The sequence below is a fragment of the Danio aesculapii genome, chromosome 22 (assembly GCF_903798145.1).
Source record: "Danio aesculapii chromosome 22, fDanAes4.1, whole genome shotgun sequence".
In the NCBI taxonomy this organism is placed as follows: Eukaryota; Metazoa; Chordata; class Actinopteri; order Cypriniformes; family Danionidae; genus Danio; species Danio aesculapii.
The window spans coordinates 33149804-33167377 of record NC_079456.1 but is presented as its reverse complement, the minus strand read 5'-3'; the positions used below and the strand labels follow the sequence as shown (position 1 = coordinate 33167377).

Below are 17574 nucleotides of genomic sequence, written 5' to 3'. Positions count from 1 at the left end.
ATTCTGGAAATTAGACAGTTCCAGAAATTACATCATAATCAAGAAATTCCATGATATTCCAGAAATTCCACAATATTCAGAAAGTTCCACAATATTTCTAAAATATTTTGGAAATTACATGATATTCTACCATGTAATTCTTCATTGCATTGTGTGAAACACCGCAATAAAAAAGCGTGAAATAAAGATCCCTGATGCTCAATGACTTTGACAAAACAATATAAAATTCCCTCACTTACAATGTCTGTAAGAGACTTTCTAAAATTCCCAGATATTCCAAAAATGTCATGATTCTTCAGAAATTCCAAGATATTCTAGATATTATATGATATTCTAAAAATTACAAGATTTTCTGGAATTACATGATATTTCTGAAATTACTTGATATTCCAGAAATTACATGATATTCTAGAAATTAGACAATATTCTGGAAATTACATGATATTCTGAAAATTCCATGATATTCTGGAAATTCAAAGATATTCTAGAAATTCCATGATATTCTAGAAATTCCATGATATTCCAGATATTCTGGAAATTTCATGATTTCAGAATATTCATGGCATTCCTGAAATTACGTGATATTCTGAAACTTATACAATTTTCTGGTAATACATGGTATTCTGGAAATCCCATGATACTTCAGAAATTCCATGATATTCTGGAAATTCCATGATATTCTATGATGTACATCTTTATTGTGTTGTTTCACAGCAAAAGACAAAGATCCTCGATGCTCAATGACTTTGACTATGAAAGACAATATAAAATATTTAAAAAATTACTTGACTTTCAATGTCTATAAGAGAGACATTTCCATGATGACATTTTCAAAAAATTCCATGATATTCTGGAAATTACACAATATTCTGGAAATTACAAGACATTCCGGAAATCCCATGATATTAAAGAAATGTTATGATAGTCTGGAAATCCTATGATATTTCAAATATTCCATGATATTCCAGATATTCTGGAAATTTCATGATTTCAGAATATTCATGGCATTCCTGCAATTCCATGATATTCCGGAAATTACACAATATTACGGAAATTACATGATATTCTGGAAATTCCATGGCATTCCAGAAATTACATGATATTCTAGAAATCACGATATTCCAGAAATGGCGAGGGAACCCTGTTTAACTGCAGTGACTGTGAAGATGCGCACATACGTGTTTTTGCGCACCGGTCTCTCAGTGTCCTCTTTGCTGTCCACATCTGCCGCTGTCAGCAGAACGATATGATTTCCATCCTGACAGAGAACCTTGAGGCCGATGAAGAGCTGGATCCTCAGAGCGCACACCTCCATGCTGAAGGGCGGACAGGCCTGACGGGAGCACAGACACATGTTTACGGTCACTCAGGGAAAATACTTCTCAAACATCCTGCGTCCTGGTCATGCAACAAGAACAATAAGATCTGACGGACTCTTCTAACTGTTTTGTGTGTGATTAACTATCACGCTCCAAACTAGGGATGCACAATATTGCAAAAAGCTGACAATGCAATATTTAAGTTTTTCTAAATTACATATTGTGGTATTGAGTATAAGTTTACAGGATGACTTTAAAAAGCTCTATTTGGACAGAAGTGCTCATTTTAGATTAATTGGGATGATTTTGTTGGGTAGTGCATTTGCATAAAATATTTTTTACATAAAAAAATTACAAGCATTTATAAATATAGTAGAGAAAAAACAGTTTTTTATGGTTTTCTGGGAGTCTATCATTTCATATTTTGCTCTATTGTTTATTTTGTGGTTTCACATGCTTGTCTAGAAAATACTTCTTGATATAAGACTTTGTGGATAACTGGACTAGATACGAGACAAAAACTCTAAGTAAGAAAAGCCTCTTTTATCAGTGTACAAGTTGCATCTGGACCAGTTACCCATTCTCATTTCTTTTTCAGCTGCGACACAAGAGTGGATTAACCCTTATTCCACTGTTGGTTTGTTTTCATCCACTCTGGGCTGATTTTAAGGCTTAATTTGGCCACTGCTTTCTCTGTGTTTCAGCAAATGGACAGATTTTTGCTGATAAATCTTATTTTGACACATATTTTTAGAAAATACTTTGAGAATTTTCAACAACTCATCGATACACTTCCAACTAGGCTTGTGCCGGTATTCGGTAATGCGATAAATCACGGTAATGAATATGCACGATATTGTTATCGCAGGCACTTCAAAATACCGTGAAAAATAATAGATCCGAATTTATATTCTTAGAACGCGCCTTAGCTTATTTTCCATCAACCGCTTGAAGAAACACTGCGTATATGCTGCGCAGAACTGATGCGCACTCTGATGTAAACAATACCCACATGTAGAAGCCCTGTGTGCCTGCAGTGCGCGCCGCCGCTGCCACCGCACTATAATCCTCACACGAAGAAGAAGCATGGTGGAAGGAGGAACGCTGCCGACAATTTATCCCCCTTCAGCTTATTTTCCATCAACCGCTTGAAGAAACACTGCGTATATGCTGCGCAGAACTGATGCGCACTCTGATGTAAACAATCCCCGCATGTAGAAGCACTGTGTGCACGCAGTGCACGCAGTGCACGCAGTGCGCGCCGCCGCTGCCACCGTTCTCTAATCCTCACACGAAGAAGCAGCATGGCGGAAGGAGAAACGCTGCCGACAATTTATCCCCCTTCAAAAAAAAAGTCAGAGGTTTGGAAATATTTTGGGTTCCAAAAAAATGCAGAGGGATTGCTGATCGAAGACGGTTTCCCTTTGCACATTCACTTTGATATAATTGCTCAAGTTTACTTTTATATTGTGTATTGTTTTATTTATATTTATTTGTATTTAAATGTTTGAAGTACTTTTAGTTAATTAAAAAGTTATTAAAGTTACTAAGTTGACGAAACTGAAGTTTTTTGTGTTTTTTTACCTGTTTCTCTAGTAAAATTACAATATCGTGATAATACCGTATACCATGATAAAAGCTCAATCAATTAATCGCAGCATGAAAATGTGATACCGGCACATGCCTACTTCCAACAGCAACATCGACTACCCTTTCATTATGTTAGTGACTGTTTTTGCACCATTGATTTCCATTATAATGATAATAAAAGTTGCTGTAATGGAAGCCAAAGGGGCAAAAAAAAGTCACCAACATAACGAAAGGGTAGTAAATTTGAACAATGGGTTAAAATAATTCATCTGAAACCAACTCAAAGTGCAAACATTGCTGTGAAATAATAATAATTCAATCAATCAATCAATCAATCAATCAATCTGACTGATTGCAGACCACTTTTGTCATATGTCATTTGGTCACAGCATCGGTAGAGCATGCGATTTACATTTTAATTGAAGTTATGACTTTACAAATTACACAAGTGATTAACATAACTAATAATAAAAATTACTAATCCAGTGTGAATAGGGCTTTAGGTAAAGGTCAAACTCGCACAAACTCCTTAAGCTCGAATAGACTTCCATTCATACGCACGCGAATGCGTCAGACCGGAAACGCAGGGTCATGCGTCAAGTTTCGTATGTTGCTGCGGTGCAAAGTTCAAGCTTGGTGAACTCTGACCTGCGAAATCGCATCACTTGACTGCATGAGACCAATCGAGGATCAAAACAGGACCTTTCTGGGCAGAAATTTAAAACATGGAGCAATCGCTCACTTTTTTAATGTCTAATCATCTTGTTTAATCCCGCCCCTTTTCGCAGCGTCGCATGACAGAATTTCGCACACACAAAGCCCAGTGTGACCGCAGCTTTACTCTGTGCCTGAAAACCAAAGAAGACTATGGGTTTGACTTAAAAATTAATTAATTACTGTAAAACAAATCAGAGATCCGCATGCTGAGTTGCGTTACCTTCATGGTGGTGTCGATGTACGGATCCTGAACCCGAGCTGCTACTGCACTGCATCTGACGGTGAAACACTGCAGAGCGTTTCTAAACAAGTACACACAAACACCAGTAATTAACAACAACCTCTAGCTTGCATGGTTTGGGATCACATCTGAGTGTATATACACTCAACAAATCAACAACTTAATCAACAAATACACCGTCGAAGGCTCATGGCGAATGTTTGTCGCCTCATCTCCTGCTGTATATTAATTTTCTTTGTCATTTGAAGAAATTTTGGTCACAGCACCAAACCTACCTGTTAGAGTGTGTGATTTATAATTGATGGAATTATTACTTTGCACAAAATACACAAGTGATTAACATCACTAATACTAAATATACTAAACCTGTGTGAATAGTTAAAGATTCCATGAAAACATGTTGAAAGGGCAGGGCATAGAGTAGCTCCTCCCCCTTTTAAAAAAATTAGCCAATAGTGTTTAGTAATTCTCACAGCTCTGCCAGTGTGAGTGGTTGAGCTCAAGCACATCAAAAGAAAAGCCAATGAGAAGAAGGTGGGCGGGGCATGTCAGATACAAGAGAGCATTTGATTGGTCAGAAGATTTGAAGACAAACTGAAGTATGCGGTGACGGCAAAACAGCCCACTTAGTGACAATCTGCAAGCTTTGGATGTTTACATCGTTTTATATCTTCTGTTTTGTGCACACTAGTTTATAGATATCCTTCAGACTAACATATAAAACCATTATTTTAAATTCATAGGACCTTTATTTATCAGGAGGTGCTGTGTGTATGCGAGTCTGAACAATCTACCTGGTGATGACGTAGAGGAACTGGTCACTAAGCACAGCCTGGTGGGCTTTTTCTGGGTACTGGTACGTGGACACGAGCTCCACTGATGACTTTAAGCTGTACATGTAGCCGGTGTTGGGCAAGGAGAAGAAAACAAACATACAAGCAGGATCCCCACATCTGGAGATGGAGGATTCTTCCTGTTTACCTGTTCAATCAGACGGAGGAAACCATTGAGTGGGAAACAGGGGTGTGTGACAGAATGTAACGTGTTCAGTGTTAGTTGGGTGTAATTAGATACTATAATTAAATTTAATGTCATTTTCCACTGTAATAATAATGTACTTGACTTAAATGCTGTACATTAAATCAACAGTTCTGTAGAAATCAATTCAGAGACACAGAGTAATTGTATTTTTTTTTGTTATACAAATATATTTAACAGAATATATATATATATATATATAGGTCACGGATATCAGAGATGGATGGACATGCTTAAGAATAAGTATTATAAATAATTAAACACAGGCGATGCGGTGGCACAGTAGGTAGTGCTGTCGCCTCACAGCATAAAGGTGGCTGGTTCGAGCCTCGGCTGGCTCAGTTGGCATTTCTGTGTGGAGTTTGCAAGTTCTCCCTGCGTTCGCGTGGGTTTCCTCCAGGTCCTCCGGTTTCCCTCACAAGTCCAAAGACATGCGGTACAGGTGAATTGGGTGAGCTAAAATAGTCTGTAGTTTATGTGTATGAATGAGAGTGTATGGGTGTTTCCCAGTGATGGGTTGCAGCTGAATGGTCATCCGTTGCGTAAAACATGTGCTGGATGAGTTGGCGGTTCATTCTGCTGTGGCGACCCCGGATTAATAAAGGGACTAAGCTGAAAAGAAAATTAATGAATAATTAAATACCTAAACAGTGTGTGCGTGTGTTGCTGTCAATCACATAGTTGCATAATAACCTGTCTTTTCAACTGCAGATGTCAGTCCATTTCTGATTTCTCAGGGGTCGCCACAGTGGAATAAATCGCCAACTGTTCCAGCATATGCTTTATGCAACAGATGCCCTTTTAGCCACAACCCAGTACTGGGAAACACCCATACACTCTCACATCCCTATAGCGCAACAACACAAATTATAGCCTACAGTCAGTGTAAACCTCTCATCTGTGTCTGTAATCTTCAGCAGCACATGTAGCCTCTGTTAGAGAGTAATTCCATCATTCCTGGTTCATATTAGTCCAAAAGGTGAAGATTATAAGTTAGTTTTACATGACATTTTGTTCATGTTTGCTGAAAAAATAATGTGCTCCTTTTTTTCCCGGCTTCTCCTTTGTTTCTTCACGCTTCACTCTCGCATTTGTCAGTGTCTGACAGGATCGGGTTTAAAAAGCACGTTAATAATCAAGCGCAGGTTATTATCATCAGCTCAAGAAGTTTGTTATTTCAGATAAAATGTTAGACGCGCGCGCTAGCAAGAAAGCGAAACCGCTCGCGCCTCAGACTGGCTTGTAAAAAACTACGGGGCACAGGGTAAATCTGCTCTTCTTCTTGGATTTGTGGCTGTCCATCAAGACGACGACAAGGTTTGTTTGAGCCCAGATCGACCATGGCTCGTTATTATATGTATTTATAATTCCGCTAAAATCTCTCGGCTGTGTTTTTCAAACATGGCGTTTTTTTTGTTTTCATTCTGGCTTGTTGCGTAAGCGAATGACGTATCTCTGTAAACCAATAGTGTTCAGCTGCGCGTGTGGCTCCGCCTTTTGGTACCCATTCTCGTGTTTGGTACCCTTTCGAAAGGGTGCCGAAAAAGTGGTACGGTACGGTTCGGTACGCTTTTTGACAGTGGAAACAGCCATAAAAGAGTACCAAACCGAACCGTGCCGTACCACTCAGTGGAAACGGGCCATGAATAATTCTTCAAATATGATCATCCAAGTTTTGAGTGAATAACTGAATCATTTATTGTACATGAGACAAAAATAAATGTGGGATGTACACACATTATAATGTGTATAATGTACATTTAGCATTATCAGCAACATTGTACTAAGTAAACAGTATACTAAGTAGTAACAGTGGATTTTTCACAGTACTGAATAGTTTACAGTTTATTTTCATTCAGCTGATTATTTCTTTATTTTATTTTTAATAAAATTACAGGTTCTCAGTTCTGTTTGTTAAAACCAAAAGTGCCTTGCAGGGCTGTTTCTGTAATAAATGGAAAGCAAATTACATTTGTCTCCTCCTTTTTTGGCTGATCTGAAAAACTGATTAAAAACTAAACTAAAAACCTTTACGTGATCCAAACCGTGAGATCCATTACACAACTAGTTTTAACCACTCCTATCTCCTTTACACAGTGTTGGTGTTTTAGTTTATTTTGTTTACATACATTCAGATCTATTTAACTGTCTATTTTAGTGCTTCTTAGTTATGTTTGGCTCATTGTATACATTTTGGTGTTGTTTTCAGGGTGACCATTTTAACATCTGTCCAGGGACGACGGATGAAAAAGAGGCAATGCTAATTCTCTCTCTGCCTGCCAAATAAACAAATCAAATAAAAAAATAAACATCCATTAACATCCATCATGTTTCCTACAAACACATACCGGTAAATATCGGGTGGAGCTGTAGGGAGTGTAAACGCGTCTCCTCTATGCTGCAGCCTTGGAAGAAATCAGGCGCAAACCTCCTAGAGAGAAAAATGAAAGAGATGTCATGTAGCAAACACCACACAATGAGAACACGACCCGTTTCCGCAATATTATCTGCATACCTGAATAAAACGTAAACCACACTGGTTTCTCCTCGGATTTCAGCGTCCATAGCGGTGCACTCTGGGACTAAAGTGATCCCGCAGTCCTGCGCTTCAGAGCCCAGCATCTCCTGGTGCTTCGGGAACACAAAGAAGTCCTCCTGCTCATGGAGCGGACTGAAGCCGTCTTTCTTCATCTCTGCAGGAGAATACGGAGTGATAAATGTGTGCCGATTACACTTCAGGACACGTGCATGTTGCTGTTATGTGCAGTATTGCCAATTTAACGTCTTTCAAAACCCCTTTAGTGGTAGAAAATCTAGCAAGGTCTTGGACAAAGCCTGCTGCATCAGTTGTGTATCTATGGCATGATTGTGCGTCTTCTATGAACTAAAACAAAATATGAACATTTCCTCAAATAATATTAGTCGCAGAGCTCATTTTACACAAATTAAATCCTCTAGTCTTCTAAATGAATAATGAACGCAATGCTCTGAGGCAATGGTCCTCAAACTTTTTCCACCAAGTACCACCTCAGAAAAAAATAGTCTCTCCAAGTACCACCATAATGACCGGCATTAAAATACAGTAGCGTAGTAGGCCTAATTAAGCAGCTACAGCACTGCACAGTTTAAAAACGAGGCAGATTAATTAATATTATTAACACTATTTATTATCGTCAGCCACTTTAAACATTATAAATAGTTTGAACAAGTATAATGAATTGAATATTGAATTGAATTGAATAGCGTCAACATTTAAATTAAAATGTGCTATTAAAAGTTAATACAAAATGACACTGTTCTTAAAAAGTAAAAAGAAAAAACTGCTGTACTTAAATGTAAAGCATTAACATATAGTAGCAGCCTATTCATAAACACCAGGAGATGTTACTTGGACCTCATAAATATAGGCTCTATGTCATCATATTCATATATAAACTCTATTTGATAATTTTTTAAATATATGATGCATGTATATATGAAATATTTATCATTGAAATCTAAACATTAACTTGTATTTTAGATATATAAATTGGATTTACATATTTAAATTAGAAATTAGATCTGCTTACTGTGCTTTACAGTAGGCTATTGTGTCAGAAAAGCAAGTGATTAAACTATACCGGTCAACATTGAGATATAAAAATATGGGATACGCCCCAACAACCGTTACAAATATGGAGAGGAAATTAGCTGTAAATGATAGAATGCATAACAAACATTAGAAAATTAAAAAAAGCCTATTAAAATCAATTTACTGATCACATTGGTGTTATCGTACGTGTCAAAGGGTTAAAAGTGTGTTCATTTTTTTACTTTAATTATTCGGCAATTCCTCCGCATACCACTAGAGGAAAGCCGGCGTACCACTAGTGGTACATTTACCATAGTTTGAGAACCACTTCTCTGAGGAATCAATGGTTAAACATTGAAATTAACTTTCATAACAATACCACATTATAGTGTTTCTGTCTGATGACTGCTGCAGAAGCATACCCTACAATGTTGTATTTGCTGGCCGTTTGTTATTTAAAGCATGAGCTCTAAAGAAAATTGATTCATGGGACTTGGTTGCCTTCTTGGCTGCCTTCTTGTATGGGACTTGGTTGCCTTCTTGTTCTCCGTTGAATGCAAAAATATGCATTCAGTTGTGTGTAAAGTGGTTTTCACACCGGACACGGAAAGCGATGTGCTGCACTATGAAACCCATTCATTTCAATAGCTTTGCTCAATTGTGTTTGCAATTTCCTCTTGATTAATCGCTGGTGTACAAACTGCAGTGCTTTATTAATACATTCCTGCATTGGGCTTATACATGTACTCTTGCAATAATGCAACACCGTAGTGCAACACTTGATAAACTGCCATGGGTTTCCAGCACACACTACAATCACAAGAGACTGGGTCATGGCACCAGTTGCAAGAGACTGGGTCATGGAACAACTGCCAAGAGCCTACGTTATGGGGCACCTGGCAAGAGCCTGGGTCATGGGACAAACTGGCAAGAGACTGGGTCATGGGACATGAGCCTGGGTCATGAGACCAATCAGAAAGAGTCTGGGTCATGACACCAATCGGAAGAGCTTGGGTCATGGGACCACTGGCAAGAGCAAAGGTCATGGGACAACTGGCAAGAGCCTGGGTCATAAGAACAATGGGAAATAGACTAGGTGATGGGACCAACCAGAAAGAGCCTGGGTCATGGGACAACTGGCAAGAGCCTGGGTCATGGGACAACTGGCAAGAGTTTGGGTCATCAGAGCACTGGTAAGAGACTGAGTCATGGTGCGACTGGAAAGAGACTGGGTCATGGGACCAATCAGAAAGAGCCTGAGTCATGGGAGTCATGGGACCACTGGCAAAAGCCTGAATCATGGGACAGGAGCCTGGGTCATGGGACCAATCAGAAAAAGCCTGGGTCATAGGGCAACTGGCAAGAGTCTGGGTGATTGGGCCAATCGCAAAGACTGGGTCATGGGACCACTGGCAAGAGCCTGGGTCATCAGACCACTGGTAAGAGACTGGGTCATGGGACCACTGGCAAGAGCCTGGGTCATCAGAGCACTGGTAAGAGACTGGGTCATGGTGTAACTGGAAAGAGACTGGGTCATGGGCAACTGGCAAGAGACTGGGTCATGGGCAACTGGCAAGAGACTGGGTCATGGGCAACTGGCAAGAGACTGGGTCATGGGCAACTGGCAAGAGACTGGATCATGGGCAACTGGCAAGAGACTGGGTCATCTAACCAATAACAAAGCACTGGGTCATTGAACCAATCACAAGTGTCTGGGACATGAACCAATCACAAGAGACTGAGTAATCTGACCTATCACAATGGCCTTGGTCATTGGACCAATCACAAGAGAATGGGTCAGCAGACTAATTACGACAGGCTGGGTCATCAGACCAATGACAAGAGACAGGGTCAATGGACCAATTACAACAGAATGGGTCATCAGACCAATCATAGCAGATTAATGGCAGGCAAAGAAGAGGCTTGGAAAAATGAATCGCTGAACGAATGATATGGGAGCCGTTGAGGTAATTATGTAAAAATAAATGCACATTTTAAGACAATAAAAGTGTTTTTTGATCGTTTTTTGATTGTTGGAGACCCCCAAATCCAAACTATAAACCTTTTATAAAGCATAATAGGGGCACTTTAGATATGTTGTAATTGGTGGTGTGTAGCAATACCTGCATCATCCTCTAAGCTGGTCTCCACCATGATATCTTCTGGAAGCAGAGCGTTTTCTTCAGCAGTCTGAGCACTCTTCTGCCGCTGGACCAGCTTTATGACCAGCACCTCCAGCTCCGTCTGCAGGGCCACGTATCCCGCACAGAAGGCCACCTGAGATGGGCTCCAGCCCTGGATATGCAAGATCAGAACTCTCTCAAAGTCCAGCACCGAGAGCTGCTCGCTCAGAGTCTGCCGCTTCAGACTGAAGACCACCAGACTCTTGGCACTCCCCACCAGAAGATCACCTGCCACAGGACACTCAGTTAGGAAGAGATACTATACTAGTTTTTATCCAGATTTGTTCATGTGTTAAGTATTTATCTGAATCAAATTTTGTTTAATCCTGTCTACTTCATTAAACGTTTGGTTTCAGAACTGATCCGATTTTCTCTGAACCACTTCATAGTGAACATACGAAGCTGACTCAAACACTGCAAGACAGAAAGAGAACAGGACGCGTTCATCTGAACTGAGAGAATGCTAAAGATTTGTAAAATATTCTTCAACAAATAAGCCACTTAATTTCAATACTTCAATATTTTTAATTCTTATTTGTACATCTTAAAGAGTCAACAATATGTGTAAATATATTCATTCATTTTCCTTCAGCTTAGTCCCTTATTTATCAGGGGTCGCCACAGTGGAATGAACAACCAACTATTCCAGCATATGTTTAATGCTGCATTCACACCAGACGCAGAAGAAGCGTCAAGCACGAGTGATTTACATGTTAAGTCAATGCAGACGCGAATAGACATCCTGCGGCGCAATACGCGCGAATGCGCCGGCACGAATGGCGCGATTGGCACGAATGAAGCGGCGCAAGTTGAATGTTTTGCGCAATTGACACAACGCTCGTATTGCGTGTTTTGCAATAATCGCTCGAGTTGGAAAATCTGAACATTCGTGTCGCGTTAACCAATCAGGAGCTTTTTTCTAGGGGAGTGATTATGACGTAGCACCTGTTGTTAGTGTCCCAGGGGAAAATCCTCCTGCCGACACCGGACAACAGTTCATCAAACTGGGCTCTGCTCAGTCGGAAGTACCGCTGAAAGCCTCCATCATCCAGGTAGTTTCTGGAGGAGTTTATGAGCTAACATAGCTCAGTGCACCTCAGAATGGATCGAGACTCACCCACAGCTCCAAATGAATCAACGCTGTTTTTCAGCCTTCATAAAGCAGATAAACACAGCTATTCTCTCAATAAAATCCATGTCAGCCATTTAGCAATCAGAAAGAGCCTGGGTCATAGGGCAACTGGCAAGAGTCTGGGTCATCGGACCAATCGCAAAGACTGGGTCATGGAACCACAGGCAAGAACCTGGGTCATCAGACCACTGGTAAGAGACTGAGTCATGGGACCACTGGCAAGAGCCTGGGTCATCAGACCACTGGTAAGAGACTGGGTCATGGGGAACTGGAAAGAGGCTGGGTCATGGGCAACTGGCAAGAGACTGGGTCATCGAACCAATAACAAAGCACTGGGTCATTGAACCAATCACAAGGGTCTGGGACATGAACCAATCACAAGAGACTGAGTAATCAGACCTATCACAATGGCCTTGGTCATTGGACCAATCACAAGAGAACATCATCCAGGTACTGGAGGGGTTTATGAGCTAACATAGCTCAGTGCACCTCAGAATGGATCGAGTGGACTCAGCCACAGCTCCAAACGAATCAATACTGTTTTTCAGCCTTCATAAAGCAAATAAACAGCTATTCTCTCAATAAAATCCATGTTAGCCATTTAGCAACTAAGCTAGAGTCACCAGGCAGACAAAAGCCCTGCCCATGACACAAATCCGTGTCTGTTGTGAAGTGAATTTGATGCGTGAATGAAGCGGATTTGACGCAGGAATGAAGCGAGTAAACTTAAAATGTTCACGCGATTTATCCGCGCGAAAACACAGAAAACCCACACCGACACAGGGAGAACATGCAAACTCCACACAGAAACGCCAACTGGTCCAGCAGAGACTCGAACCAGTGACCTTCTTAATTTTCTCTGCCACAGTGCTAACCACTGAGCCACCATGCTGCCCATGTATATGTATATATATAATTTAATGTTTACTTTATTTTCCACTTATTTAGGTGTCCTTCTGTCTTCTTGTGATTATATGTATGCATGTACCCTGACCTCCTGAAAACTACAAAAAATCATTGCATGTTTGTGCACATTTGAGGAATAAAGCTCATTCTGATTCTGATTCTTGCCCTCTTGTATTTTTCCTATGAACTTGTCCCTTTAGGGGCACCATAAAATTGTAATGACATGTCCAAGTGGCTACATCCCGCTCTCCCTCATGAAGCAAATACGGAAGTTACTAAAACTGCAATTCACCGAAATTCCACTAGTCCTGGCTCCATAATAGAGCACATTACTATTGACTCAACTGTTAAAATGGCCAACTTTACAACAGAGAAAAAGGTGTTTACAGCCTGGTACAAAGAACGGTTTTAGTGTATATCGCTAATATTACACTTCATGATCACTGTGAGGAGGTGAACTCATCCGTTTCCTTTAAATTGAGTTATTTCAAGTCTGCATAATTAAGGGCGTGGCCACTTAAGTGACAGCTAGGTCTCGCTAGTCGCAGTCACGTCATTCCGGCTGATTAGCAGCTAAACTCGGCATATACATCGTATTTTTGTTTTATTTTATGCCGCTTTACTCACTCAATTGCCTTTTGGGAATTATCAGGTAATATGGCATGCTGTGTGCACTTAATTGTGCTTATGGACCATTTTGAGGGATGTAAACAATAACAAAGGTCCCAACATATTTCCTGTTTTACGTTTTTAATTTCTATAGCTTCCAAAAATCCAAAAAGAGCCACATATCGATAAACAATGTTATGATAGCTGTTTAACATTAAGTTATGATTGAATTGCCTCGTTACAGTCATGAAAAAGTTTGATAACAAGCAGGAAATGTTCATGGGGCAATGATATGACCACATAGAAATGGTCTATAAACCATTTAAGTGGCCTCCATTTCCCAGATGAGTGAAATTCAAGTGTGCCACACACCTCCTTTTGAGTGACGCTCCCGGCCATTAGATCGCCCCCTGGGGGCTGGCTATAGTACAAGGGTAAAAGCCCGCCTCCTCCGTGTTTATGAACGAGACTTGAGCCCAAATAAATAAATGTATTAAGCTTGGTTGGTTTTGGTCAATTAAGGCACTGGTTATTTTGCTGATATAGGCTCAGATCTTCATTTTTGTAAACAGTTTGGTTTTAGCCTGTAATTTAATGCAATAAAAATGGGGTGTGTCATCGTGATTGACAGTTCTGCTTGACAGCTTCTCTAAGCAGACCGTCGGAGCTTCTGGAGGAGATTGAAGTACCAATGTTTGATTTTTGTGTTATTTTACCATGATAGAATGAGTTCAGCAATAAACTTACATTATGACCTGCAGGAAATGACGGATCACTGTTAATCGGTTAAATGTGGGTTTTTGTTTGCTGATTCACACCGAACGTTATCATGTCAGGGAAAACAGGTGATCGTTACCTAGCAGTAATTCTCTTTATGGGTCTGAAATAATAATTAGGAAGACAAAACTAATGTCTGACATAAGACAAAACTAATCTCCTGTAACGTTATTCAAACTTGATTTACAGGATGTCGCCGACATTTTGTGTTTCGGCATGTTATTGAGTTAATCAAGTGAATTTGCTGTTGTAAAATATAAATGTTCTAGAAACCCAATCTTATATAACAAATAAAACAGTAAGGCTGATTCTCAATATGCGTTCTTCAGCAGTCTTGCGTCCTCGTGTTCTTGTGTAACGTCATCACCAACCGCCAAAGTTCAGTTCCAACACTCAAGACGCAAGAACAGAGGATGCGTGAAACTTCCCGGATGTGTTCTTGATATCGAGGACGCATGGATGCAGACTTGCGCACCGAACTCGCTCTAAAAGTCCCAGAAGTCATTGCGACTGGAAATGGGAAGCACAGCATTTTATATAGGTTTATTATTAAAGAGATGTAACTTATTTACCTCAGAAGTTTCCCTAAATGAAACGGTGAATATAAACATTACCGTTAAAATCTTAATAAAGGATTAAGGTTGTTTATTTGCTAAAATTCGTATTGAAGTCGGTTTTATTTGTATTGTGCAACGTATATTAATAAGGTCTTTATACATAGTATATATTTTGAAAAGGGGGAAAACAATAACTCGTTGTGTGAATGCTGTGATGTTTAAATAATTTTCGATTAGAAACGCTTGAAGGTCATGTGACCATCCGAAAGAACGCAGCATTTCATTTCTCACAGGACGTGTTATCCGTTTTCGCGGTCTCCCGGGTTCGTTCTTTTGAGGTAACCTGGCAAGACCGATCTCCACAAGAACGCAAGTCCGTTCTTAGCGTTCTGGGAATTGAAAAACAGCCAAAGTCCAAGTATGGGTCACCATACTTGGTCACATTTCACCACTTTCACTTTCAAAAGTATCGTCTTCGGGGTGAATCGGTACTAAAACTTTAATCAGTTGATCGCTATGAAATGCTCTAGTGTTCGTGTACAGCTGAAGTCAAAATTTGATCAGCCCTCCTGTTCTCACCGGTGAGACTGCAGCAGGCCACACACAGCGGCGGCTCAAACAGCGGGATTTCTATGATCTCCATCTGCTCTTTAGGAGCTCCGCGGAAGGACGAGCCCCGCAGGAGGTGACCCAGCAGACGCACCCCGACTCGGGTCTTCTCCACAGCCTGGTACCTCCAGTTAGTGTAGGCCCGCAGGTAGGTGGCATTGTTCTTCTCTTCTATAGTGACCAGATAATCCCCTGACAACAAAACAACACACACACAAAGCAAACGCATGATTACACAAACACACTTGTATTGCTGAGTACAAGAGATGCACTGATCAACCGGACGAATTAGCGATTTTGTGTATCTGTAGTGATGCAGTGGTGTTGTAGTATTGTAGTAGTAGTGTTGTATTAGTGTTGTAGAGGCATTGTAGTGGTGTTGTAGTAGTGTAGTAGTAGTGTAGTTGTAGTGTAGCAGTAGTATAGCGGTAGTGCTGTAGTAGTAGTGTAGTAGTAGTAGTAGTAGTGGTGGTGGTTTTGTAGTAGTGTAGCAGTACTGTAGCGGTAGTGTTGTAGTGGTGTTATAATAGTAGTAGTGTTGTAGTGGTGATGTAGTGTTGTAGTAGTAGTAGTGCAGCAGTAGTGTAGTGGTAGTGTTGTAGTAGTGTAGTGTAGCGGTAGTGTTGTAGTAGTGTAGTGTAGCGGTAGTGTTGTAGTAGTGGTATTGTAGTGGTGTAGTAGTAGTGCAGCAGTAGTGTAGCGGTAGAGTTGTAGTAGTGTAGTAGTAGTAGTGGTGGTGTTGTAGTAATGTAGCAGTACTGTAGCTGTAGTGTTGTAGTGGTGTTGTAGTAGTAGTAGTGTTGTAGTAGTGTTGTAGTGGTTTTGTAGTAGTAGTAGTAGTGTTGTAGTAGTGTTGTAGTGGCGTTGTAGTGTAGCGGTAGTGTTGTAGTGGTGTTGTAGTACTAGTAGTATTGTTGTAGTGGTGTTGTAATAGTGTAGCAGTGGTGTAGCGGTAGTGTGTAGTTGTATTGCAGTGGTGTTGAAGTAGTAGTGTTGTAGCAGTGGTGGTGTAGTAGTAGTGTAGCAGTACTGTAGTGGTAGTGTTGTTGTAATGGCATTGTAGTGTTGTAGTGGTGTACTAGTAGTGTTGCAATAGTGTAGTTGCAATTTAGTAGTAGTGGTAGTGTTGTTGTCGTGTAGTAGTATTGTTGTAGTAGTGTTGTAGAAGTGTAGTAGTAGTAGCAGCAGTAGTGGTAGTGTAGCAGTAGTGTTGTAGTAGTGTAGCAGTAGTGTAGTAGTAGTAGTAGTGTAGTACTAGAGTAGCAGTAGTGTTGTAGTAGTGTAGCAGTAGTGTTGTAGTGTAGCAGTTGTGTAATGTTGCAGTAGTGCTGTAGTAGTGTAGCAGTTGATTAGCTGTAGTGTAATATGTAGTAGTGTAGCAGTAGTTTAGTAGTTGTGTAGCAATAGTAGTGTAGCAATCATGTAGTGTGCAATAGAGTAGCAGTAGTTGTGTAGCAGTAGCGGTAGTGTAACAGTAGTGTAACAATTGTTTAGCAATAGTGTAGTATGTACTAATGTAGCAGTAATGTAGTAGTTGTGTAGCAGTAGTAGTGCAGCAATAGTGTAGTGTGCAATAATGAAGCAGTAGTTGTGTAGCAGTAGTTGTGTAGCAGTAGTTGTGTACTGGCAGTAGCAGTAGTGTAACAGCAGTGTAGCAGTTGTTTAGCAGTAGTGTAGTATGAAGTAGTGTAGCAGTACTGTAGCAGTTGTGTAGCAATAGTGTTGTGTGCAATAGTGTAGCAGTAGTTGTTTAGCAGTAGTGTAACAGTAGTGTAACAGTTGTTTAGCAGTAATGTAGTATGTAGTAGTGTAGCAGTAGTGCAGTAGTTCTGTAGCAGTAGTAGTGCAGCAATAGTGTAGTGTGTAGTAATATAGTAGTTGTGTAGCAGTAGTGTAGCAGTGATATAGCTGTAGTGTAGTAGTAGTAGTGTAGCAGTAGTTGTGTAGCAGTGGTATGTAGTTGTGTAGCAATAATGTAACAGGTGTGTAGCAATTGTTTAGCAGTAGTGTAGTATGTAGTAGTGTAGTAGTTGTGCAGCAGTAGTAGTGCAGCAATAGTGTAGTGTGCAATAGTGTAGCAGTAGTTGTGTAGCAGTAGCGGTAGTGTATCATTAGTGTAGCAGTAGTAGTTGTGTAGCAGTAGCAGTAGTGTAACAGTAGTGTAGCAGTTGTTTAGCAGTAGTGTAGTATGTAGTAGTGTAGCAGTAGTGTAGTGTGAAATAGTGTAGCAGTAGTTGTGTAGCAGTAGCGGTAATGTATCATTAGTGTAGCAGTAGTTTAGCTGTAGTTGTGTAGCAGCAGTAGTAGTGTAGCAGTAGCAGTGGT

The 17574-nt window shown here is 40.3% G+C and overlaps 1 protein-coding gene across 2 annotated transcripts in view; it reads right to left on the bottom strand.

Moving 5' to 3' along the window:
* The window catches only part of hps3 (HPS3 biogenesis of lysosomal organelles complex 2 subunit 1), a 39388-nt gene that overhangs the window by 20783 nt on the left and 1031 nt on the right, over positions 1–17574 (bottom strand). For both annotated transcript variants that reach the window (XM_056447592.1, XM_056447593.1), the window contains exons 2-8: positions 15220–15441; positions 10600–10887; positions 7421–7598; positions 7254–7336; positions 4662–4848; positions 3847–3928; positions 1179–1333 (exon numbers count right to left, since the gene is read on the bottom strand). In XM_056447592.1, the coding sequence (XP_056303567.1) occupies positions 1179–1333; positions 3847–3928; positions 4662–4848; positions 7254–7336; positions 7421–7598; positions 10600–10887; positions 15220–15441 (1195 nt within the window). The remainder of the gene's footprint in view (positions 1–1178; positions 1334–3846; positions 3929–4661; positions 4849–7253; positions 7337–7420; positions 7599–10599; positions 10888–15219; positions 15442–17574) is intronic.